At 46.3% G+C, this 25,560-nt stretch overlaps 1 protein-coding gene across 1 annotated transcript in view; it reads left to right on the top strand.

Moving 5' to 3' along the window:
- The window catches only part of fgfrl1a (fibroblast growth factor receptor like 1a), a 92,938-nt gene that overhangs the window by 27,919 nt on the left and 39,459 nt on the right, over window positions 1-25,560 (top strand). The window contains exon 3 of the mRNA XM_036551494.1: window positions 14,691-14,963. Within this exon, the coding sequence (XP_036407387.1) occupies window positions 14,691-14,963 (273 nt within the window). The remainder of the gene's footprint in view (window positions 1-14,690; window positions 14,964-25,560) is intronic.

The raw sequence follows: 25,560 nt of genomic DNA, 5'->3' as shown, positions 1-25,560 counted from the left end.
ACCAGCCACCACTGCTAGCTTGGCACTAGCGGGAAAGCGGAGACGTATACAGACGTAATACAGTGACGTAATGACGTGGCTCTATGGTGGCTCTCTAGCCATGGAAAAGCAAACTGGTTCTTAGAAGGTTTGCAAGTTGAAGCAACTCTGAACTGGTACTAGCAACAGCCCAGAACTAGCACCTAGTTCGTGTTGGTGGAAAAGAGGCCAGTTAGGTTTAGGGAAAGATGATGGGCGTTGCATTCTCTCTCACTCTCTGTCTCAGTCTGGTGTATGGCCGCAGGGGTGGGAGGTCTGTCTGGCTGTGTGGCGTGGCTCCTGAGGGCTGTCGATCCATCTCTTTGCTGCTCTTCCTTCTCTTTTGTCCCCTTTCTCTCCGGTCTGTGTGTTGCTGCTTCCCAGCATAATCTGTAGCATGAGCAGAGTGAGCAGTTTGGCATTGGTCACTGGCAGGTGCTTTGGCCTCTCTTTCCTGCTGGGCTGACTGACTGTTTTGTGCCCATGGCTCTGAAAGATGGTCACTTAAAGTTTTGTTTGAAAATGGATCCAAATTGACCTGGATATCTCAGTTTTTTGATATTACCTATTTTGATAGTCCAGCTTGTTATTTACAGAAGTACTCAATGGATTCAAAGGATCAAAGGATTCAGATTAATTGAATCAGCCAATCCCGAAACATCATGGTTATAAGTGTGGCTCCTTAGCCTTAGCTTTGGTCCACCATGTTACAGTTAAATGTTCTCGTCCATTGGGTTGCAGTGAACGGTATCGTGGTTAGTGTTTGGATGGTTTTAGAGGAAGTGGCTTATCTGAGGAGAGTGTGGATGAATCCCAGCTCCCCATGTGTCTCCCCATGTGTCTTCCCATGTGGAGAACTGTGTCCAGAGCAGGCCAACTCCATGATAAGGCCCGAGATAAGCAGGTGCAAAAAACACTCCCCCCGACACCACCGCCTCTCTGGCAGGAGGTGAGGGGTCAGAGGAATAGTGTGCCCCTGCATTGCATCCTCGTTTGGAGCAGGACAGCATTTGTGTCTTGACTCTGTTGCCTGTCCTCATCCTCCCACCTTGGGGGCGGAAGGATACATTTTCTTCATCACATGCTGTGTGCCTCTCCCACAACATGTGCCAGATGCCAAATTGTTCAGATTGTTGGTTACCTCAGCTTGGTCAGGAACTAATCCCCTCCTCTGTCTACAATACACACACACACACACACTACACTCCTGAAGGCCTCACTGCCTACTCTTCCTAGGGCTGTCACGGCGAAGGAATTTCCCCTGAGGTGATTTAGGGTGGCTCAACACCACGATATGCGGAAGTACCACCATTTTTTTTTGCAAATGACTTAATTTATCCTGATTTTAGTGCTATATAAATAAGCTTTATTGTTAGGCTATTATTAGGTATATTGTGTAGATGACAAACATGACACAGTTTTAAAACAAATTAAGTAGCGTAACACTTCCAAAAAATGCCAGGCGTTTATTTGCTTTAATTACATAACTTTACCAGCGATTATTGGAGACTCAGCGATAATAAGAGACCTGCGTTTATTTCACCTAAAGCCCTCAGGCTTCTGCAAGTTATTGGTAGCTGAACTGACCACGAAAATTCAGCATGTTTTTTCCCAAGTAGCCTACTTAACAAACATTATACAGTGCTCTTTGGTAGCAACTCAAACAGGAATCACTAATAAAGTTAGTTAAACTTTGTCATTGCAACCTATGATGGGAGAGCACAGTCTATAAGAATAGCAGTATCACTGTGAATTTAGGCTACCATGATCCGAAAGATGTTTTGTTTGTTTATGTTTATTCTAATTTGTGAACAGATGAGCACACATAAGGCAAATTGAATTCACTAAAACAACCTCATTTTCAGTAAACGTTATTTGTTTGTGTTATTTTTTAGCCACAAAAAATAAATAGGACTAGTGTAAGCATTTTAACCCACTGCTCTTTCGTTTTATAGTCATGAAAAATAAATATAATTTTCCCTGGCGTTTATTTGAGGCAGGCATTTATTTCACTGAAAGGGTCGCGCATACCGGCGATTATAAGAGGCCAGCTTTCTTGGAGACTTGGCTATTATTGGAAGTTTTACTTACTTGTTTATTGTTAAATGCAAAACACAGAAGGGAAATGAGGCGCAATAAGAACACAAGGTAGGCTACACACCTGTTCTCCTTTATGAAACAAAAAAGGATTAAGCCTAGCCTATAGCCTAGGCTAGATATAAATTGTCAAACGAAAATAAATAAAGCAAATTGTTTAGGCAAAATCTTAAGTGCAAATCTATGCAGCCCCTAAAGGGACATGAACAAAAATTAGGGGGCATGAGAAAAAAATGATCAAAGTTTCTTGTGTGCATGAGAAACTATTTTAATTTCTATTTCTTTTTTTGTTTTTTTTTTTTGCTCAACCGAAATGGTTAATTGTGTGCACGTGCGGTTGGCTTGTCAATACTGCAGTATTGCAATATTGCAGTTATCGCGACAGCCCTAGCTCTAACCCCCTGTGCTTTCTGTCTCCCCCTCTCTCTCCTTCTGTCTTTCCTTCTATGTCTCTCATTCTTTCCTCCTCTCTCTCTCTCTCTTTCTCTTTGCCTCTTTTTACAGTTGAATAAACTTCAGTCTTTTCACTGGTGCAAAAACTAGTTCTCAAAACAATTATTATTTGGAAATTATTTTGGAAAAACTGATTTTATTCTGTTATGTCATAAAATCTTCTGTGTAGTAAGTTCTAAAATGGCAAATTCGATTTATCAGACAAGATATTTAGCTTAATTTGACTTGAAACATGGATTGTGATTCTGTGATTGTGGAAAAGGAGGGCCTCTGTGCATACATACATTTATTCTGCAAACCAAAAAATAATAGTTTACAAAAATGATTTAGAAAAGTGCCAGCCACAGGATTGGTATGGACAACTGCACCAAGCAGCATGGTACATCCAACCAAAGGAGTTCCCTGGGTTTGATGGTTGTCAGCCTCACAGAGTGGATCAGACCATCCGTTTGGTGACAGAAGTGTGATATATTTGTTCCTATCTTCTTTTCTTGTTTTCGGATTTAATGTAATGAAAACAGTGCTCTCTATTTATATTTGGTGAACATGCAATAAAACATGCATTGTTTAATATGTAAAATATATGTTCCTTTGTTTTGATTAATTGTAGTAATTTTGAAATGAGATGTTATAGAACACATCCATTGAAGGATTGTTTTGTAGATGAACACGTATATCCATTATGGTGCTGAATTTTAAAAAATATAGAAGTATAGAAAAGTAATAAAAGTATAGTATCTTTTGAAATCGATATACCATTGCTATATAATGTTTAAAAGCAGTGGGGAAGCTCATTTAGTGTCAGCAGCGGTGGAATGGTGTCATGTCTGCTGTGTGTGTCTGTAAGAGCTGGAACACTCCAGATGAAAACTAACAGGTGATGCATTCTGGTGGAGCCTCTCTTTTTTTCCGCATGCCTGCTGATCCCTGTCAGAACGCATTGAACTGTGGGCCAGGGAGCCCATTCGGGAGGTCCTAGTTGAGCAGCTGTATTCATGGCAGCAGTTGTATCCTTCCTGTAACCCCCCCCCCCCCCTTCACTGCTACACCAGGAAAGAACCCTGAGGAAGCATGCCCCTCCAATTACCCGCAGAGCATTGAAGTATTTCCTCCTGTTTGTTTTCTTTCATTACTTGACCAACACCCCCCACACACACATACACACACACACTTCTGAGCGGTCAGCTCTGCAGGTGCCTGTATGTTAGTTATGCAGGCCCCCAACCCCCCCCGCCCCAAACCCCGGGTCCCTTAACTATTGAAGGGACGAGGGGCACTGTTGGAGGGACGAGGGGCAGCAGTATTGATTACTGTGCTCAGTTCAGTGTTGGGGACTGAGAGAGGGTCTCTGGGCCAGGTCTCTGCCACAGGGTGATGCATATCTCCCCTTCTGTGAAATCGAGCTCGCCTCATTGCCCTCTTTATGGGATCCTTCCGCACATTCTGGGGGCCCCTGACCCATGGCTCCGCTTTCCCTCGCCCTCTGCCTAGGCCCCGTCCCATGGCCTGCATGTTTGGCCTCCTGCTTTGGTTTCAGCATCTCCATCTTTACCTGAGACCCGGCAGGCTGTGGCCTATGGCCTTCTTTTCAGTGTTTCTGGGGGGATGGTGGACAGTGAGGCACTGTCTTGGTGCAGTAATGGGTCTTACAACAGGTCTTTTCTTCTTGAAAAAACTGTTCACAAGACTCTTCGAGTTACCCCTCCTTCAGCAAGGCCATGGTTCTCTCTCTCTCTCTCACCCTCTCTCTCATTCTCCCTCTCTCCCTCCCTCCCTTTCTTTCTGTGACCATGCTCAGCAAACCGCAGGTGTTCCCTATTATAGCGTCTGTCAGTCAAAAAGTGCATCCTAATTGATGTCGCTGCACAGGTGTTTTTAAAGGAGAGAGAGTAGAAGTGCACTGCCCATTCTGTTTCATATCGCCTTTGAGCCTCTCACACTCACAGTGTCCCCCACCCACCCACACCACAGCCAGGGGAATCCGCTGACTGGCCAGGGGCAACCCGATCCGCACCCCACCCCTGGACCAAAATTCCCTTCCCCCAGCCACTTCATCTTCTTACGCACAGATTCCCAAAACAGCCAGGGGACAAGTGGCCCCCCTCACCCCTGTGCCAGTCTAGGGTGGGGGCATTGGATGGGCAGTGCCTGTAGCCTGCTGTTAGCTGTGCTGATGGTCTTGTCCAGGGTGACTGGCAGAGTGCAGTTGGCCATGCTCAAAGACTACAACAACAGCATCAGCGCTGCTCGACTCTAGCCCCGAGTCATGCAGGGGTGTTTTACTTTCACAGTCTTTGAGACAGGAGTCTACAGTCTACACCCCCCCCCCCCACACCCCCAACCACCCTTTTGCAATAGCGTATTTACACTCAAGAGCTGACATTACATTATTGTCATTTAGCAGAAACTCTTTTTCAGAGCAACTTACAATTATTTATCCATTTATCCAGCTGGATATTTACCGAGGCAATTGTGGGATTGTGGGTTAAGCACCTTGCCTAACGGTACAACAGAGGTGCCCCAGCAGGGAATGGAAACACTTGTTGGTTACAAGCCCAGCTCCCTACCACTATGTCACACTGATACCCTAGATCTCCTTTCGTATGGGGTCTTGGAATAATGACTTTTCCTCACATATGTTCCCTCAGGGCTCTGTCTGTTTTTCTATTCTCTCTAAGAGTAATTGCCCAGTGACAAATTTGGTTATAAAGGGCGCTTTTACAGCCAGATCAGGTTTGATTGATTAATTCAGCTTTGATTGATTAATTGCATGACATAGTAAATGAATGGTAGAGCATTCTTCAGGTGTGTTGTGATGTTGAATGTTATACAGTATTTATCCATTTGGGTATTTACTGAGGCAATTGTGGGTGAAGTATCTTACCCAAAGGTACAGCAGCAGTGCCCCAGCAGGGAATTGAACCTTTCAGTTCTGAGTCCTGCTTCTTAACCACTATGCTACATTGCCACCCCTATTGCGGTGCTATTGGTAGCAGAAGTTGAAGTAGTGGTGCAAGTTGTGGTGCTGATATCAAAACCAGGGTTAATTGATTGCTAGTTACAACACTAAATTGATTGATAGTTGGCATACTAAATGTGCTGTTGTTGTTGCGTGTTACTAGACCAGCAGCGTTAGTATTAGTATTAGCAGTAGCAGTAGCGATAGCAGAAGCCTGGTGTTTTGCGTGCTGTATGCAGGTAGGGCACTGAGACACTCCCTGTATGTCCGATGTCAGTTGCCACACCCTGCACCCTAGGGGCAGTGTTAGCTGTCATGCAGTACCAATTGCAGGCAATTGACCCACTGACAACAGGGGAAATTAGGCTCTTTTTACCTGTCTGAGTGTGTCCATGTGAGTGGGGCTTAGGCGTCTCTCCAGCCTGTCACCTCAGGGTGTGTTTGTGTGTGTGTATTTTTGTGAGTGTTAAAGAGAGAGGGAGAGAAAGAGAAAGGGGGAGGGAAATAGAAAGAACTCATGCAAAGGGTTCAGAAGCCTGGAGTTTGGAAAAAATAATTTTGTTTTTAATTAAAACAGTTTGTTTGTTTTCTTTTAGTCTAATTTTCAAATGGAAGGGGAGGTGGGGGGGATGTGCATTTTTTTAGCATGAATCACAAGAAAGCCTCTCTCGCCAAATGTGTGTGTATGTGTGTGTGTGTGTGTGTGTGTGTTTGTGTGTGTGTGTGTCACACACAGGAGCAGTATGAACCAGCACTAATACAGCCAATAGCAGCTGCCTGTCCACACACACACACACACGCACACACACACAGTGTCATGAAAGATTCAATTAATTCCAGGCAAGACTAAAATAAGTTCTCGTCTCTGAGGTCTGCAGGAGACCCCAAATGCTGCCGTCGAGCGAGAGCGAGGCTATATGCGATCCCCAGCAAGCCCACCCCCCACCCCAGGGAGTCAGTGAGGCATGTGAATTTGTAGGTGGTTCTGTTATTTCCCACTAATGCTGGGATACGCAGTCCCTTAGAGCCATTTGCATGAACAGTTTGAACTATTTGGGGCTTTCAGACGAGGGCCAAGGAATCTATAAATTACACAAACACAGTCTTAACTGCTCTGTGCGTCTGACTGCAAGACATGCAAACGGTGGCTACATCTACATAACGCCACTCCGCTGTCACTGTAAGACAGGCTGGATGTTGGGAAGCTCTTTTTTGATCGGGTGTGGGACCGGCAAGTACAGGACAAGCACTCAACTGTGAAGTAATCCAACACACGGGGACAGCAGACGCCCTCCCGGTTCTGGACTGAGAATCCAAGGTCACACATTTAGCGTAGCAGGGGAAATTTGCATGAGTGCAGTATTACTATATGAGAATGTTATAATTGCATAGTATAAAGTATTTTTCATTTATAATTTTGTTATGTTTAATATTGGATTAATAACACTAATGCCACTGCTACTACTATTTCTAACAACAACAATAATAACGATAGTACTATTATTATTGTCACAGTAATAGTAATAACATGGTGAATTTTTAATATAAACGTTATTTTTATTATATATGTTATTGGTATTTAGAATAATCATAGTGATAATATATGTATTGTTAATATAACCCTAATGTACGTAAAAGAATGTACTTTTTCCAACTAGTTATTAGTACTAGTTCCAACACGGCATCCCGTTCACACTGGCTTCCCCCTCAAGGAGCTTGGCATAGCTCAGTTTATATTTTTGCATCAAAGGCATTCTGGGCCTCCTAAGTCCCTTCTGTTGCTATAATCTGCTCACACTAATGTTGTGCATGGGGCCATGTTAACACCAGAGGGTTGCTATCTGATTGGGTGCTGGTAGCAGATGCGGACACGGACCAGGGAGTTCCTCCTTCTATCACACATACCAGAGCCAAGAATCACTCGCAAAGGGGAGTGCTCAGCAGAGGTTGGGTTGGGGGTGAGGGGTGGCTGGCAGGAGCTCTACTTGTGTTGGCTCAGCATAGAATTCAGGCAGGTCTCCATGGGACCTCTTCTGTCGCTAGGGGACATTCCGCACTTGCTCCTATACCATAAATCTCAGATCGTCTCTTAAAGGGCAAAGGAGCTCCCATTACATTATATTACATTACATTACTGTCATTTAGCAAACATTCTTATCCAGAGCGACTTACACAGGTTACAATTTTATCCATTTATTCAGCTGAATATTTACTGAGGTAATTGTGTGTTTAAGTGCCTTGCCTGAGGGTACAACAGCAGTGCATCAACGGGGAATCCAGCTTGTAACCTTTCAGTTACGAGCCCTTCTCCTTACCACTACGACACACTGCTGCCAGTTCACTAAGAAGTGTCACATCAGCAGTACCCTATAAGTGTAAAACTTAGTGGCTCTGCGTGTCCACCTCCGTCAGGGTAGCACCTTCCCTGGGTTTGACCTTCTCTCAGCATGACTCTGTGTGCTTGTGGAGAACGGGCTGGCGAGATGGCACAGGATGGGAGGGAGCATCTTTGTAGAAGCCTTTTTTGATTGGATCATGAGTCAGTGATTGACGGCTTATGGTAGCTCCACCCATTATGGGGTTTGTAATGCTTCACTTCCCCGTCACTGGGGTTTATATATGCATCACATTGCATGAGTTTGATGTGAATGTATGGGTTTCTCATCTTTTAGATTTCATAGTGGCATGTTACTTTTTCATATGGGTCAGTGAATGAATCTGTGCTGTCGTCAAACTACAAAGTTTGTAGTGTATGTGTAGAGGTGGCTGACAGCATCTGTGAATGTGAGTAATGGCAGAGGACAGTCTGAGCTCCACTCTTTTGTACACATGCGCATAGTAAGCCTGGTTTGGTTTGAATTGCTTCAGATCAGTGACCTCTTACTGGCACCACACAGGAGTGGCCATTGCCATGGAATAGGGAAGGTGTGGGTTGTGGACAGATCAGCAGTGAGAGCTGAAGCAGAAGCTAATGTACTCAGCATAAATGAACAAAACAGGCAGTGTGTAAATGGTCCCCTTCACACCCACATCAACTAAACACACATGTGTAGTAACAAATACACACATGTACACGTGCACTCACACAATAAAACACACACATACATATACACGCTCACACAAACACACGCACACACCGATGCATGCACACTCACACATACACATACACACACACACCACACACACTCAGTCATTAGTTTTCCCCCAGAGAGATGTCTGTATCTGGTGTTCCCATCTCCAGCCTCAGGGATCTCTCCTGTTTGTCCTGTTAGTGGAGAGATAGAGGGAAAGAAAGTGAAAGCCATCTCACACAGAGCTTTCCTGATTGAGAGTCTCTCCCTGACCAGCCCACAGAGCACCACAGACATAAATCACTCAGAAGGGCCTGGCTGCTCTTACAGGGAGCCTGAGATTTCAATCTGTGCAAACCCCTGGCCACAGAGAGAGACAGAGAGAGAGAGAGAGAGAGGGAAAGAGAGAGAGATTGAGAGAAAGAAACAGAGGGAGGGGGAGAGAGAGAGGGAGAGACGGAGAGGAGAGAAAGACAGACAGCGAGAGAGAGGCAGAGAGACAGAGAGTTTGTGGGAGAGAGACAGAGAGATAGAACATGAGAGAGGGAGAGAGGGAGAAAGAGAGATACAGCATGAGCGAGAGCTCTAAGAAGTGTCAGTGAGCCACATACCCAGACACACAACCACAAGAGAATGCTGGGAGTTTACAATTCCAAAGGCGCAAGTGGATGATGGGAGTTCATGTTTAGGAAAGCACAAGTGGATGCTAGGAGTTCACATTTGTGAAGAATCGAGGGCATACTGGGAATTTGACAGTTCAGTTCTCAGGTGGGCCACTGTTCTTGTAGTCCTGGCCGATGTGCTTAACCCAGAATTGCTTTAGTAAATATCCAGCTGTATAAATTTAAACATTGTAAGCTATGTAAGTCACTCTGGATGAGAAATGTAAGGTAGGATAATCTAATGAGTTTACACCCCTTAGGGCACTGCTGCATGCTGGGAGTTTACGCTGGGTACACTGCAGTTGTGGAGTGAGTGAATGTGTGGATTCATGGCCAGGCGTGCCTGGTCCGCCCTCTGCTAATGAGTCTGCTTGGAGGCGGAGCTGCTTTCACACCAGCAGAACGTCTTGGCTGCATCTTTCCCAGGCAATAAACTTCATTTTCTGCTTGTTTGAGATGATTCATGCGTCTGCTGATAGTGTTGCAGGAAATGTCAGCCCCTCTTAGAGGGCTCCCAGTACTCAGACATCTCCTGGCTTCCTCCTCAGCGCTCTATGTGCTGCGGAGGCTGCTCAGCCAGGATCGTTTTTTATTGGGTGAAGCGGCGGCTGGCTTTTAAAACAAGCAGCCGTTACTGGGACACCCAGGGATCCGCCAGGCAAGGGAGCAGGATTGGAGGACTGGCGTGGTAGCCAGGGAGACATGGCTGACTGACAGGGTCTTGTGGTTATGGCTTCCCCCCACAGACATACACAGTGACACTTACAATTTCCTGCCAGCTCACTCCAGCAGGAGGGCCAGGCACAGCAGTGGAGACACACAAAGCTATAGCCCATCCACTTTACAGGCAGCCTCTCTCTCTTCTGACCACACAAGGCCGTAGCCCATCCACTTTACAGGCAGCCTCTCTCTCTTCTGACCACACAAGGCTGTAGCCGATCTACTTTACAGGCAGACTCTACCTCTTTTCTGACCACTCAAGGCTGTAGCCTATCCATTTTACTGATTAACTCTTGTAGTTGTGGCCTCCTTTAGCCCATCCAGGTTTGGTTATAGAGGGCTTAAAGTAAATTGACGAGGAAATAATTCTGGTTATACCCAGGTCTTGGAGCCAGAATACAATGAATCACCTCTGCCCGTATTTATGAATGCAGTGTTAGAGAACATTTATAAAGACTGCGATATTGCCCTCTTTAAATAAAAAATAAAGAAGACAATGCAATATTCCACTTGTTGAAAAAATAAAATATTGCTTGATTTCACTTACCTTTTTACAACAATGGAGTAATGTTCAGTCTATATAAAGACCTCAGGACTCATGAACCACACAATGGGTGGAGCTGTTTGGTGCCATCACTAAGTTGAACCGATTGTAGCAATTTATTATGGAGAGCAACATATTCACATTGGTTCATAGACAAATCCATGGTGTGAACGTTACCTGTTTGCCCAATGGACTGAGGCACAGCCCCTTTAATGTTTCCCCCCAATTAATCCTGATTGATTGCATGCATTTTATACCATAATTTATATCCAGTTTAAATAGCAAGATTGATTTCTCCTGGGACAACTATGTATTTCTCCAAAGACTGCATGTGACAAAACATTCACATAAAACAATACAAACTACAGTGCAGGCATGAACAGCCCAGTGTGGAGATTCTGTGATATGAAAGCTTACTCTGGGAGTGAGGAATAAAACCCACAGCAGTTGGAAGATGATAACCGAAGGTTATTGGTTACTCAGTGTGGAAGGGATGCCAGGGATTCCGCAGGCCCAGTAAATAGGCAGAAGTCCCCCACCAGCTGCAAATTGCTACGGTTCCACTTCTTCTTACCTCCTCGGACAGGTGGGAATGTTTGGCATTAAAGTAATGAATAGATTGCATCTTGCCCTCTCTGATAAGTGCCCCCCCCCCCCCCACACACACACACACACACACACACACACACACATACACTCACACACTCACACACTATCTTTCTTGTCCATTGTCCTATGAGGCATTTTTTGGTGTTTAAAGACACCAAAGTTCCAAAAACACTCTTGACTTTCCCTGGAATTTCCTTTTTGTGATTTTGTTAAGTGTATTAATAAAGTTCCCTTTGAACTGTATCTGGGAAACGGGGTCCAAGGTTATGGTAGAATGGACGGTGGATTTCCTGTATGTGGAAGGGTGGAACTCTGTGTGTGTGTGTGTGTGTGTGTGTGTGTGTGTGTGTGTGTGTGTGTGCGTGTATGCATGTACAGTAGCATTTCAGGAATGGCCCAGTGAGATGTAAAATCTGACTGCCCATATATAACTCCAGAACAGATTATCACTGTCCACCAGCCAACGCTTGCACTCTGAAGTGATTCATTTGAAAGGAGACCACGGGTTATGGGTCTTGGGATGGATTTCAGAAATTCTGCTCTCTCCTGCTGTTCTGAAGCTGTTGGCTTCTCCCCACCTCTGTCTGAAGCTGTCTGCTTCCTCCTACCTCTGTCTGTCTCTTAAATCTTGGGAATTAAGGTTAAGAGCACCAGCAGACGCACACACAAACACATGCACATACACATACACACTTACGTGCAGTAGATTTAGCATACTTATATCTTTTATATCTTTGGAGAGAAAGATTATCAGATTTGACTAAAAAATCCTCTCTTAAGATTCTGGAAGAACAAGGAGCGTGATCTCCTATACTACAATGCTGTTTCCTTAATAGGAATAAAGAGCTCTTTCTCCCTCCCTTCCTCGGTACCCTGCTCCCTCCCTCCTTTTGGTCTGATTCCTGCCCTTGCTTAAACTCTCTGTTTCACTCCCAGCATGCATTATGTGGGATTGCTTTTTGGGTCCTGTGTCTCTACCACTCTGGGCATCTGCCAGCAGTCAACACAATGGAGTTTATTTGAGTGGCAGAGGAAAAATTACGGCCATCTCTGCAGACCTGAAAATAATAAGCAAAGTACACTTAATGGACATAGGCAGGGGATCTGGGATTTTTTCCAGGGTTACACTGAATCTCTTCAGTGGTTTCATGAATGAGCCTGACGCATGTTATCCAAGGCAACACACACACACATGCAAACTGCAGAACCATGTGGTACCTTGCACATGGATCTGCAGGCCTTGTGTGTAGATCTGTAGGTGTGGTGCATACCTACGGATCGTAGGTATGCTGCATAGATGTACAGGCATAGATCTGCAGGTATGTTGGATAGATGTGCAGGCATAGATCTGCAGTTCTCATGCACAGATGTACAGGCCTCATGCATTAATCTGCAGGCCTCATGTATAGATGTACAGGCACAGATCTATAGACCTCATGAAATAATCTGCAGGACCCATGCATAGATCTGCAGGCAGTCTGATCTAGGGAGTTTTTACTCATTAGCCAGTTATGTAGCTGTTTCCACAGCACTGTTCCTTCCCCTGGAATGGGACCTGCTGCCCACTGGCAGTGTGTTTCGCTCACCTGACCACTGCTCTGGGTCTGCTGCATTCTGAAAGCACTGCGCACAGTGTGGGTTCCTCCCGAGGGCCACAAGGCTAAGCTCCACCGCAGAAGGTGCAGCATTTCTGCTTTGATCTCCTCTGTAGGAGAGGAGTTGGGGGACGCTCCTTCCCTTGCCCTCCCTCACCCTCTCCTTTGGCTGCTGTGCCTTTCCTCAGACCTCATTATTCCAATCTGGTTTCAGCATCTCTGGGTAATCATACTGTAGGCCGGTGAATTAAATGCACCCTTCTCTTGCACCATAGGGTTTTGGGTCAGTGCCCCGCTGGGTCACCAGCCCCATGCCTGGTTAGAACTCACCTTCAGAGCTATGGAGCATGGTGAGTGTGCTTCCTCGTGGCCCATCTCCTCTGGTCAACAGGAAGGCCCTCATAATCTCAGACTCACCCTCAAAACTCTGAGAATGGCCTAAAACTGCAGTCTATCTATGCGGATGGTCCAGAACCACAAACTCCAGCCCACCATATCCTTTGACCCCACTCTTATGGGCAACAATGTTGCACATGTAGACAGTTCATCTGTGTCTGCAAAAATGAATAAAACTAAATTCACTCCTGAGAGGATATGATGCACTGACAAGTTGGCCTGATGCATGCATTCCTCCAGAAGTGCACTGTCAGCGTGTGCCATAGGCAGTCACTGTAAATACAGCTGATTACTTTCACAGCAGAAAAATGTCAGGGCAAACTATACCTCAGTTTGTTGTTGTTTGTTGAAGAGGATCTGAGACCACCTTGTCCAAACAAATCTGAGTCTGTATTCAGGTTTGAAAAATGCATTCACACCTAAAAGACCTAAACTAGGGATAAACAGACTTTAGTCTGAAAAATCCCGTCCAAGCAATTCAAATGTGAAGGTGCCTGAATAGCTGCTTGCTCCCATCTCATAGAGAGCTGCCCTCAGACCATTAATACCAGCCACTCCCTTCCCATATAGACCTGCTCCTACACTATTAAGGCCAGTCCCACATCTCATGTAGACCTACCCATAAACCATTAGCCACCACTAAAACCAACTGGCCAGGCTGATATAGACCTGCCCCCAAACCATTAATACTAGCCACTCCCATCTCATATAAACCTGCTGCTTTCTCATACAGACCCTCCCACAAGCCAACAAACCCAGTCCTCTTAACTGCACCAACCTGCCAGCATACCACTCTGACATGTCGGGAGGCCTCGTGGAAGGTGGTCACTGCGGCAGCAGGCATGTTCTGTTTGTCTTCTGGGCAGAACTGTAAGAGTGGCCTAGTCAGGGGCTTGATAGCCTGAGTGACCTGGGAGTACCAGCCCTGGATGGCTCGTGTGTCTGGCACTGAAGAGGGGTAATCACACACCCATCTCCCGCCCACCATCCTGCACTGGCACGGCCGTTCCGCTTTGAAGCGGGCAGATTCCCAGCATTCCTGCTCCGCAGGGAGCCTCTTCCAGGACCTCGTGCTTGGAGCGGAAACCAAGTCGGAGGAGGGATCACTGAGGCCTGGTTTCAATCTGTGCAGGGCTTACTTTCCTGAGCCTTGCTGTCGAGTTAGGGTGTAATTGAGGAGGAAACGGTTCCTTCTGAGAAGGATGGGTTTGAGGGTTGCACTCCAGCCCTCATAATACTTCATACTTCTTAAGCAAGTTGATGGCGTAGCTAAGTGGCGCTCCAAAATCATGCAATGACACTGTGTGGCCCTAAGCGATTTACCTGTGGCTTAGCTTTTGCGATTCAACCGTGAGGTCAAGCAACCTGCTCAAAGGTATTAGAGCAGCAACCCATCAGGAATTAGAACCTGCAGATCACACTGCAGGTCTTCCTCGAACGCCTAGAGCTGGCCCTGACTGCAGTCAGCTTCCAGGACTGGTTGCAATCAGGTGGGTTCAGGGAGGCCTGAGCATGTGCCATAAGGTCAGCGGTCAACTAATGACATGCCCCCTTGTCCTCCTACAGGTCCTCCACGGGTGGCAGAGAAGATTGCCCACCGGCAGACAGTGCGGATTGGGCGCACCATGAAGCTGCCCTGCCCCGTGGAGGGTGACCCTCCGCCCCTAATCATGTGGACGAAGGATGGCCGGAACATCCACAGCGGCTGGATGCGCTTCCGTGTCCTCCGCCAGGGCCTCAAGATCAAGGAGGTAGAGGCTGATGATGCCGGCACCTTTGTCTGCAAGGCCACCAATGGCTTCGGCAGCGTCAACATCAACTATACCCTCATCGTCATTGGTGAGTTCCTGGGGCAGGGTTTCCTTGAGAACATTATATTAGCATTGTGTACCATAGGGTAGCATTGTGTAGCAGTTTATATTAGCATTGTGTAGCATAGTGTACTATTGTGTAGTAATGTTAGCAGTAATTAGTAACTGTTATGCATTGCCCACCTTATCATCCTCTGTAAATGATTTATGAATGCTTAGTAATTATTAATGTTATAAAGTATTTTCTTGTTTTGCCTATTGTGAAGTAATTTGAAAGTTATGAGAAATGTGAAATTGTGGATGGGCAGTGCAGTAAATCAGTAATGTGTCAAAACCGATTTTGGGACATTAAATATGAAGTGTTATTGAATTTTCCATTGTGAATTCACTGGAAGCACAGTGTGTCTGACAGTAGCTGTCCTCTGAAAAAAACTGTTCAGTATCTTTATCCTTTCACAGGAGTTTAGTATCTTTATCCTTTCGCAGGTACACTATATGGACAAAAGTATTTGGCCACATCTGTTTTTCAGGGTTTGGGCTAGGCCCCTTATCTCCAGTGAAGGGTAATCTTAATTCTTCAACATACCAAGACATTTTGGACAATGCTATGCTTCCAACTTTGTGGCAACAGTTTGGGGAAGGCCCTTTTCTATTCCAACATGACTGTGCCCCAGTGCACAAAGCAAGGACTATAAAGACATGGTTTGATGAGTTCGGTGTGGAAGAACTTGACTGGCCTGCACAGAGCCCTGACCTCAACCCCATCGAGCACCTTTGGGATGAACCGGAACGGAGATTGTAAGCCAGGCCTTCTCGTCCAACATCAGTGCCTGACCTCATAAATGCTCTACAGAATGAATGGGCACAAATTCCCACAGAAACACTCCAAAATCTTGTGGAAAGCCTTCCAAAAAGATTGGAAGCTATTATAGCTGCAAAAGGGGGACCAACTCCATATGAAAGTATATGTACTGTATTTGAATACAATGTCATTACAGTGTGATGGTCAGGCATCCGAATACTTTTGTCCATATAGTGTATGTCTGATTGTAACATGATATTGATCGTCAGTTGTGGAAAAAGTGAAATTTGAGTCATGATATAAATGGTTGCTGGGTCCAAACAAACGCTTTCCCTGGGTTTTATATTCTCATAGCCCAGTTGTGAGCTGTAGCACGTGGAACATGGCAGTCGTTGACTGGGGACACAAGTGCTCATAGCCTTGAGCTCATCGTCAGTGAGTCTTACGCAAGCACTCTGTTTTTGGCCTGTCTGACTTGTGAGGCCAAAGCGGGTTAAAGGAAAACTGCCTTGTTTGTTTTGCTACTGTGATGCAGCCCAGCGTGCGGTTGAGAGAGGTCAGCAGCGTTCAGCACGTTACCCATTTGAATTCCTGTCAATCGTCTATCACTCAGCACTTCTAAAAGGATTAGGTCAGGCAGACGGCACGTGGGCGGGTTCTACCCCCTGATTATGAAGAGAAACACACCGCAGGCCAGGAATAAACAGTGCCTATGGTCACCACAGTGTCCCTCAGTCACAGCTCGGTTGACCTGTGCACCGCTGGAGGGGTGGCCTGGAAGTCTGAGCTGCTGTGTAAGCACTGGAGAGAGGCCTTGAAAATTCAGTGCAGACTGTAGCTCCAGCTGAGACAGCGTTGCATTCTGGGTAAGAAAGGCACAGTACCACCATGATCCTGTGTTGGCCTCTGAATCCAGACCCCCAACACCCACCCCCCACCCCCGTCCTAGCCACACAGGTGAGACTCCGATGTTTGTGCATCAGTGTCCGAGGTGGGGGGTGGACTGTCTTCAGGAGAGATGTGTCTCCTTGAAGTGCCAGTTGTTTGGAGTTAAAAGACTTGTGGCATTGTTTTTGTGGCTGTGATAGTCATGCTCCATACTGCAAACTGTGTTAAAGGGGCGCTCACTTCCCTGAGAGCACTCTTATTAGCAGTGCTCAAAGGCCTGGAGTTGTGGCTTGGAGCCTGAATTCTGCCTGGAGTGTTTTGACCTCCACTTCCAGGACTCTTGAGTTGTGACATTGCTGGCATTTGGGGTGGGAGAGTTTGGCCATGATGCCATATTCTGCTAGGGGCCTTCTCTGAGTGGGGTCCAGGCCAACTCATGTCTGCCGCAGAGCAGAGCGGAGCAGAGACGTGCCAAAAAAGAGCTGGAGCGCAGATCCAGGAATGGGGTTTGGAGATGATCTCTTTATCTTTTAATCTCATGCCTCTGCATGGAAAGACAGCGGCCATGAAAGTTTTTAGTTTCATAGTCCTTTATCTAGTCCTAACCCTGGATGAGGGCACTTCATGCAGGCCTCCTCTCCTGTGCAGGATATAGTAGAGCTCTGGAGGGGTGAGAAGCACTCTCTACCAGTGAGGCTGAGTTTAATAAGGTGCTAGTCTCCATGTTTGTTCACAACTGGGGTTGGCACGCTTATTAAGACACTAGTCTGTGCATAGCGCTTGCTGCTGGGGTTGGTACTCCTAATAAGAAGATAATCTGTGTGTAGTGCTCCGTGCTGGGATTGAATCCACTTTTTCTGGCCCACACCAGAGTGCTCCATCACTCCAACAAACCAGAACACTACAACACACCACAGCACTACAACACAGCACACTACTCCAACACCAGAATCCTCCAATACTCAAACACACCAGAAAACTGCAGGTGTACGTAGGCCTGCAGGGTGATGTAATGTCTCTGCTCTGGCGGGCGTGGTGGGGGAAGGCGCTGCAAGAACATTAGTAGTGTGTCATGTCTGTGCAGTGTGGCGTGAAGGCCCTGACCATGCACTTAATTACTCTCTGCCCGATTTGGCCGAGTACCCCACAGCCAGGGTCCAGGGGGAGGGGCCAGCGCTGGTCTTGTGATTCCCCCCCTTCTGCAGCTCAGGCAGGAGTCTAAGCCAACGGATCAGAAAATCAACTGAAGAAACAAGAAACAGAAAAGGAATTCATTAAGTAGAATAAAGAGCTTTTGGCCAACTGAAGCGGAGTTTGGGAGAGGTGGGGAGGGGGAGGGGTGTGAGGCAGAGGGAGGTATTCACACGGTATTCTGTGGCACGCGCCCCTTGTAGACACAGAGAGGGTGTGGTCACACATATCAGCCAGAAGAAGTTGCTGCATGCTACCCGACTGTAGAAATCAAATGGCGTTGAAGCAGTTCGTTCATGATCTCTGACTGAGTGCTAATTTCCCTGAGGCTGGAGGGGGGCTTCCTCACTTATTATGTGCCTTTTTGCTGTAGCTAACACTTGCAATCCTGCCACAGCAAGATCCTTATCCTCCACTTGCTGATGTGTCTTTCTTCTCCCACGTCTTGTGGGAGGCAGCTGCTGGACTGTGGCTGGACGAAGGGGCATGTTCTATGGATTGGGGGCGGTCCTGCGGCTCCCGCAACTCTGGTAGAAATTTTCTCAACAGCCAGAAGCAGGCTCGCACCTCAAAGGTGCTTGGAGGCCCCAAGAAGTGACCATGAGATCTCAGCCCAGGGCGACGGCTTACAAGACTCGGGACTTAGGCTGGTTTTAGGGCTCAACACTGATTAGCCGTTCAAAGTTGATGGCCTTTTTGTCCCTCACAGATACAGCACTGTCTAATTCTGACAATGGACCATAATTGAAGGCTGGGGGATGCTGCCCTGGTCATGAATGGACGCTTTGTGCCGTGGCTTAGGTTGGCAGCCATGTTCGTGCAAACCTGGCTGTATGTTTGTTGTCATGTCCTCTACATGGTTACTCTGATTGGTGGAGTAGTCTCCTAGGCCATCACTGAAGGGGAAATTTGGGTCAGAGGGAGGGGATGATTATGTTTGAATTAGAATTTAAATTAAAATTCAGAAACATAATGCTGACCCTGCATAATGCGGCCAGTCTCAGCGATGATGCAACAGCTAGTCACCCATTCAAACAATTAAGCTAAGTCAACATGTTAGATCCAAAATGCAATAATAAATATTCATTTAAATGCGCTGCGCATTTTTGATTATACAGAACCTGAATTTTTAATAATTGCAGTTTTGTGTGTATATTGAAGAACATCATGTGGAATAAAATATATAACAAAATATATTTGAGAACATATTCATACAGTTGCATGCATGAAAAGGATGTTAATGTATTTTTTTCAGACATATTATGCATTTTGTCCACATTCCTCTTGATTTTTTTTTTTTATATTGACTCACGTTGTTTGACTCAAAAATGCGCAGACTCAGTCTATTATGTATGCATGTTTTGTTGTGGGCAGCAGCAGGCTCATAGTTAGCACTCAATCATGCCTGTCAGTGGAAGTGGATATATTTCAGCTCTTCATAAACTATTTCCTGTGATATTCCTGTGCCATTTTTACAGTGCAGTCAATATCCCTGCTGTAATTTTATGTGTTTGTTTTCCCAAAGGTGAAGACTAAAGTCTTCCCGCATGTTGTCCCGGCAGAATTCACCCAGTGCTTTGGCAGGAGTGGCAGTGCTGGCTTGGTTGTGAAAAGGTGCAGATTGGCAGGATGCGTGGGGTTTTTAGTGTTCAGTTACTCTCCGTCCCGCATAATGCCCGCGATTGTGCTGCGTTTGTGTGAAATATGAAGTTTTTTCCTGTGGTCAGACACCATCTTCCTCTCTTGACTGGGAGCGCTGCTTCCTCCGATGCCTTATTGCATGCAGCATAACATAACATCTTGCTCTGATAACATCTCGCCACGGCTCCTAACAGGCCCCTGGTATGCGTGTCACTCTGGGATGGCAGGGGAGAATCACCCGCACCCCTCTCCCTGAGAGGCAGAGAGAGTGGGAGAGGGAGAGAGAGAAGGGGAGAGAGCATGTACGGGGAGAGGGGGAATAGGTGGGGGGGAGAAAGAGAGGTGGTGGTGTTGTGGAAGAAGAGAAGACAACTGAGGAGGGGAAGTGAAGGAGGCAGTTTAAAAAAAAGAAAGCCAAAATAAGGCTGCGATGAGATGTTGGAGCGACAGAGAGCTTGGAGTCCACTGCACACTCAGACTGTTACCCCAAGATTCGGAGCAGGCAGGGAGGCCGGGATAACCTCACCCTCGGGGAGTGCAGCTGCGTGGCTTGGTGCCAGCTCACCTCTGGGCTGGCCGTACTGTACTCAAGAACAGTGCTGTGCTATATCACCTCTATACAGGAACAGTGCTGTGCTATACCACCTGTATACAAGAACAGTGCTGTGCTATACTGCCTGTATACAGGAACAGTGCTGTGCTATACCACCTGTGCTATACCGCCTGTATACAGGAACAGTGCTGTGCTATACCGCCTATATACAGGAACAGTGCTGTGCTATACCACCTGTATACAGGAATACTCAGAGAGGATGTCCATGTATACATATACAATATATACATATTGTGGTACTATATGTACCACAATATGGGTATGTTGTGTACATTTTTTTTTTTACTAAAAAAGAAGTTTTTAGGTATGTTGTGTGCTCTTTATTGTATGTTAACTGAAGAAGTTTAGATGTGTTGTGTGCTCTGTATTGTATGGTAATAGTCAGCATGTTTGGGTAGGTGTATGGCACTCAGAAATGGAAGAACACATGCATTAGCACAAGAGAGAGCGCTGTGTGTAACGAATCAGGAACGAGAGTGGAATTAGCTGAGCTTCTTGCAGGCTTTTTTCTCTGGGTTCTGTAATGTTTTGGAATGTTCCCACGTGGCTGTGTCAGCAGAGAGGAGAGCGGTAGCAGAGAGAGGCTGTCGTGTGTCTTTCCTGCCCCTGCTGATGGCTACTGACACCTTTTCCCATTACCGGCATTGACCCCTTCCTCCACCCTGCCTTCTTTTTAGGCCATACCTCGCACAGGTAAATATATTTTCTCAGTTTCACAGTCCCTGCCGCTCATATGTGATCAAACAGAGAGTCCGGGGGGGGTTGGCAGGAGCTTACAGGAGGAAGGCCACAATGGCTGTTGGCAATTTTTAGGGAAATGAAGTTCATTTCTACAGTTTCTTTTTCTCTCTCTTTTTTACCTTCCTCACTGCTCAGTCGTGAGCCCACCAGCCACAAGATCTCCTGCGACGGGAGGTTGCTGCAGTGGTGCAGTGACTCTCATCTGAGCGACTTTCCTCTGTGTGATGCTCTGTTGTGTCAGGGTGACGGTCCTGAGTCCGCAGGGTGACTGCGGTGCTCAGTATAGGCAGCCCAATCCAAAGGCACGCATCTCACCTTTTATTCATGACCCCGTCATACTATGCATATTACCTGCAACACCCCCCCCCCCCCCCCCCCAAAAAAAAAAAAAACACTTGACAGGGTTCCACCTAATTCTCCTCCTCTTCATCAATGACAGCCCTGGCTGTGAGGCCTGCTCTCCTTTGGACCCCACCTTCTCAATCCCCCCACCCCTCCAGTGGTTGCCCCTGATGAGCCCACAGCAGGCCATACTAAGGGCATACTCACACTAGGCCCGGTTGCCTTGTACTGTGTCCGAGCACGATTGTCCTCCCTCCCCACTCCCCCGCTGGCCTGCGCTCACATTGCGCTTAACGTTCCGAGCCCGAGCACGCTTACGTCATTACGATGCAAACTTTTTGTGTTGAAAAAAAGCGCTCTCGCACAGCACAATGGAGTTCATGATTGTACTTTGTGGCTTATTTGGAGTCGTTTTGGGCGAGGTGACAAACGGCCCTCTCACATGCCTTAGATTCATCGATTATACAACACAGCGATTTTCAGTGAATCATGCTGCACATATAAGAAGATTTTTACGGAGGCTGACGTTTCAGTCATTATGCTAAGGGACAGACCAATATTTTGTGTCAGACTACAGTAGCCTAATCACAATAATATTAGCTAATGTTAACCAGTTAGGGCTACTACTTGTGTGTGTGCTACTGTCATCATTACGACAACAAACATGTATTACTACTTGGATAATACACTTTTCAATTCATTTGCGAATATTTGGGTTAATAATGGGTCTGGTCCTCACCTTATTGATGAACGTGAATTGTAGTTGGCGAGTAAAGCTCCAAATTCCTCCCTCAACATCAGCTGCCTCCGTAAGAATCTTCTTATACATGCAGCATGATTAACTGAAAATCGCTGCGTTGCATAATCGATGCTAACTGGCTGGGGAGCTAATGTTAGCTATCTAGTGATAGATTTGGCAAACATAGCTAGTTAGCTAACAGGCTACCTATCTGAATGATTGTTGAAGACTAGCTACTTAAGCAGGATGGCTGTTTCATTTGTGATACTCTGCCCCTGTGTAAGCCCCTGACAACAGCAGTGCTTACATTGCCACGTAAAGTATGGTTAGTTTTATTTTGCTTGCTAGTAATCAAGCTAATGTGGGGATCCACAGAGTTATTTGTAGGTATAGATGTACAGAACTAACCAATCAAAGATCATTTTGGAGGTAGCCAGCTTGTTATATTTAAGGAAGTCAGCTAGCTAATCAAATGATGGTTTAAAGTATTTATTATGACTGGGTGTGTAACTAACAGATATCCAGCTAACTGCTGCTATAACGGATATATTTGTTAAATGGGAGAGTCGCATCATTAACATTATGTTCGAGGTCCGTGCTCGGGCACAGCGATCACAGTAGACTACCCAAGTCCAACTGAACTGTGCCCGAGCCCACTTCTTCAAACGGGTTCAGCGTACCGTGCCCGGGAACGGTACGGAGTGCTCACACTAGTCAAACGAACTGGACTTTAGGGGTCAAACGTGCTTGGGCACGGTATGGATTGTCTAGTGTGAGTACACCCTAACAGATTAATGCTTCCTGCTGTGGCCTGGGCCTTCATGTTTGCTTCCTGCTGGCCCAACCAGCTGCCAGCCTGCACTCTTTGTTTGGTGCCTAATTTGATGCCCATTAGGGGGGAGGTGGTGGGGTGGAGAGGGGGCATGGAGGGGCCAAGGACAGAGGCTCTTGGAATCCTGAAATCAAACACCTTACAGGGTACCTCGGTCCTTAAGCTCCAATATTCTGTTGATAAACTGTTACAGTCATCATTCACCAGTCATATGTAATCAGAATTTAAATGGCATTTTTCACTGGAAAAAGGCAGTAAATACTTGATGATGAAGCAGACCGGTATGTCTTTACTCATGTGATTTACCCTGGCACTAGGAGCTTTTCCTTAATTACTCCCCAACAGTTCGGTCTGAGTGTAATGAACCTAGAGGCTCTGACCAGAGTAAGATAAGAGTGTCTGTGAATAACTAAATAGTTAGATAAGTGGTTGGCTGATGGGGAACTACGTTCTCAGGTGGGTTAACAAGTTAGAGGGTGCAGCACCTGACCCTTGTCCTGTTTGCTCTTCTGTCACACGTGACTCTTGCTCATGTGGGTGTGAGAGAGTGTGTCTCTATAGGGATGTACCAGGTGTAGGTTTTTAAAATCTCCCACAGACTATGTGTGTCATTCAGACTCTCCCTCATGCACGCGCACACACAGTCACATTGACACACATACACACAGCATTGCAGCTGTGCTAGAATTACAAGGAAACTTCTTTCGTTAGTTTTTGTGTTTCATTAACCGCCACTATTCAGACACCAAACAAACGTTCTCCAGGACCACTGCAGAGGCTCTGTGCACTTCAAAGGCATGATGGGAAGTTTGGGTTGTGCCAGGGGCGGGGTGGGACCAAACTCTAGTGTTTGTTGTGCAGCACCTATGAACACGTTTTTTTTAGAGCACGGGGGGGGGAAACCTGGTGTGGGATGGAGGTCCATGACCCAGTGCTGGAGGGTGGAGGACCTGGAGATCACACACAGCCCAAGACGGGCTTGGAAAGAGGAGATCTGGGACACCCAGATGCTGGGGTTGGGGGTGAGTGGAAAGGGCAGACCTCAGAAGAAGAGGATTGACACTGTGCTGGGGGGGCATGGGGGGTGTCTGTACCAGCAAGGGGAAGGTCTTTAAGCGGTCTGCAAGGCAACTTGAATCACTCACATTTGAATCACATACATGTCAGCCCTCAGAGCAGCTGTGCTTTTACAGCTTAGCTGCAGGGTCTGGAAAAGCAGGGCCCCGGCGGGGGTTGGACCCCAGCTCCATCTGGTCAAGAGTCCGGCACTGTGACCAGGCAGACTGGCTACCTCTTCCTGGAGCTATAGAGGTTATACACTGATGTCACTTTCCCGCCGGAATACGCCCCCTGGGACTGACTGGCAAACATCCTGCAACATGCTGCCTTTAGTAGGGGAAACTGCGAAAGCGGGAGTAAAACAAACAATTATCTGCTTAAATTAAAGGCAGTTGGACTTGACAGTGATCCTTACAACTTACCAAAGAACCAGTGGTCCATGGACATTGACATGTCACCAGGAATTGGGTTTCCTGATATTTATATGTACCTGATTTCGATGCTGGGGAACTACACAAAGCAAAGCCTGAAGGCATACAAAAGCTGGGACATTCTAAAACGCTTAACATGGCATAATGTTCCAAAACTGCGATCAATGATCACCAAATTTCTCTGGACATCTCTTGTCAGAAACACTTCCTCCTGTCAAAATTCAAAACCGAAATCCTAGGAGTATGGTTGTTATCTCAGGTTAAGCGTTTTCCTCTCCATTGACGCCCATTATAAGGAAAAAGCTTAACGTGGCTTAATGTCCCAAAACAGCGATCAGTGATCACCAAATTTGTCTGACATCTCACATCTCACATGTCATAAATACTATCTCCTATCAAAAAAGCATTCTATTGATGCCCATTATAAGGAAAATGCTTCGTAGCTTAATTTTCCAAACAGTGATCAACTAACAAAAAAGCAAGAGGACAGCGCTTAATGTAACATCAGCCTAAATACCATATTCCTTGGGTTTTAGTTTTGCTTTTTTGTGACAAGAGATGTCCGAGAGAAATTTGGTGATCATCGCTGTTTTGGAACATTAAGCCACATTAAGCCGGTTTCACCTTAAGCGTTTTAGAATGTCCGCAAAAGCTTGGTCATACTTCAAGACAGAATTTGTTGGCAAAATTAAAGTGACGAGGACACCAATGGATATTCTGGTTGTATGTGGACAGGTTTGTACAAGTATTTTTATTTTATTAGGCCTACAACTTTTATTTGGAAAGCTGTAAACTACACGTATGGATTCCAGTTGTTTCTGCAAATTTCAGCGATCCATTTGCTTCTCTTTTCTTTAGCTTTCGGAAGTCTGTAAAAAGATAGCTCCGATTTCTTGTTGAATCTATTTCTACAGTCAAATGCACAACAGCTTTTTCCCAGTTTAGATGTGTTTTTTGTGTTTTTGCGGCATTCAAGCTGAGCGGGGGGAGGGGGAGAGGGATGGGACAAGGGAGGGGGGCGTTGGGGGAGCAGGGGAAGGATTCCAGGCTTCTGTAGTGTGACACTTTGTCCTGTTTTTTTTTGCTCAGGGAAGAATAGTTAGCGAGTTAGAAAAAAAGTTAGCGAACACTGTGTCATGCTTATAACTAAAATGCAGTGCGCAGAACATTTACTGTTGAGATGTGTGGATCGTGGGGATGCAGACGCAGCATGGGGTGAGCTGGGAATTGACACTCGATGGGAGTTGTGGGGAGGCCAGGGTGATTTACTGCACTCACACCTCTCCTGGCCTCTGAAACGATGACCCACCCAGCCAGCCCCATCTGGAGCTCCCGCACCCCCGAAC

Source organism: Megalops cyprinoides, chromosome 18 (assembly GCF_013368585.1).
Source record: "Megalops cyprinoides isolate fMegCyp1 chromosome 18, fMegCyp1.pri, whole genome shotgun sequence".
Classification (NCBI taxonomy): domain Eukaryota; kingdom Metazoa; phylum Chordata; class Actinopteri; order Elopiformes; family Megalopidae; genus Megalops; species Megalops cyprinoides.
This window is presented reverse-complemented; position numbering and strand designations above follow the sequence as displayed.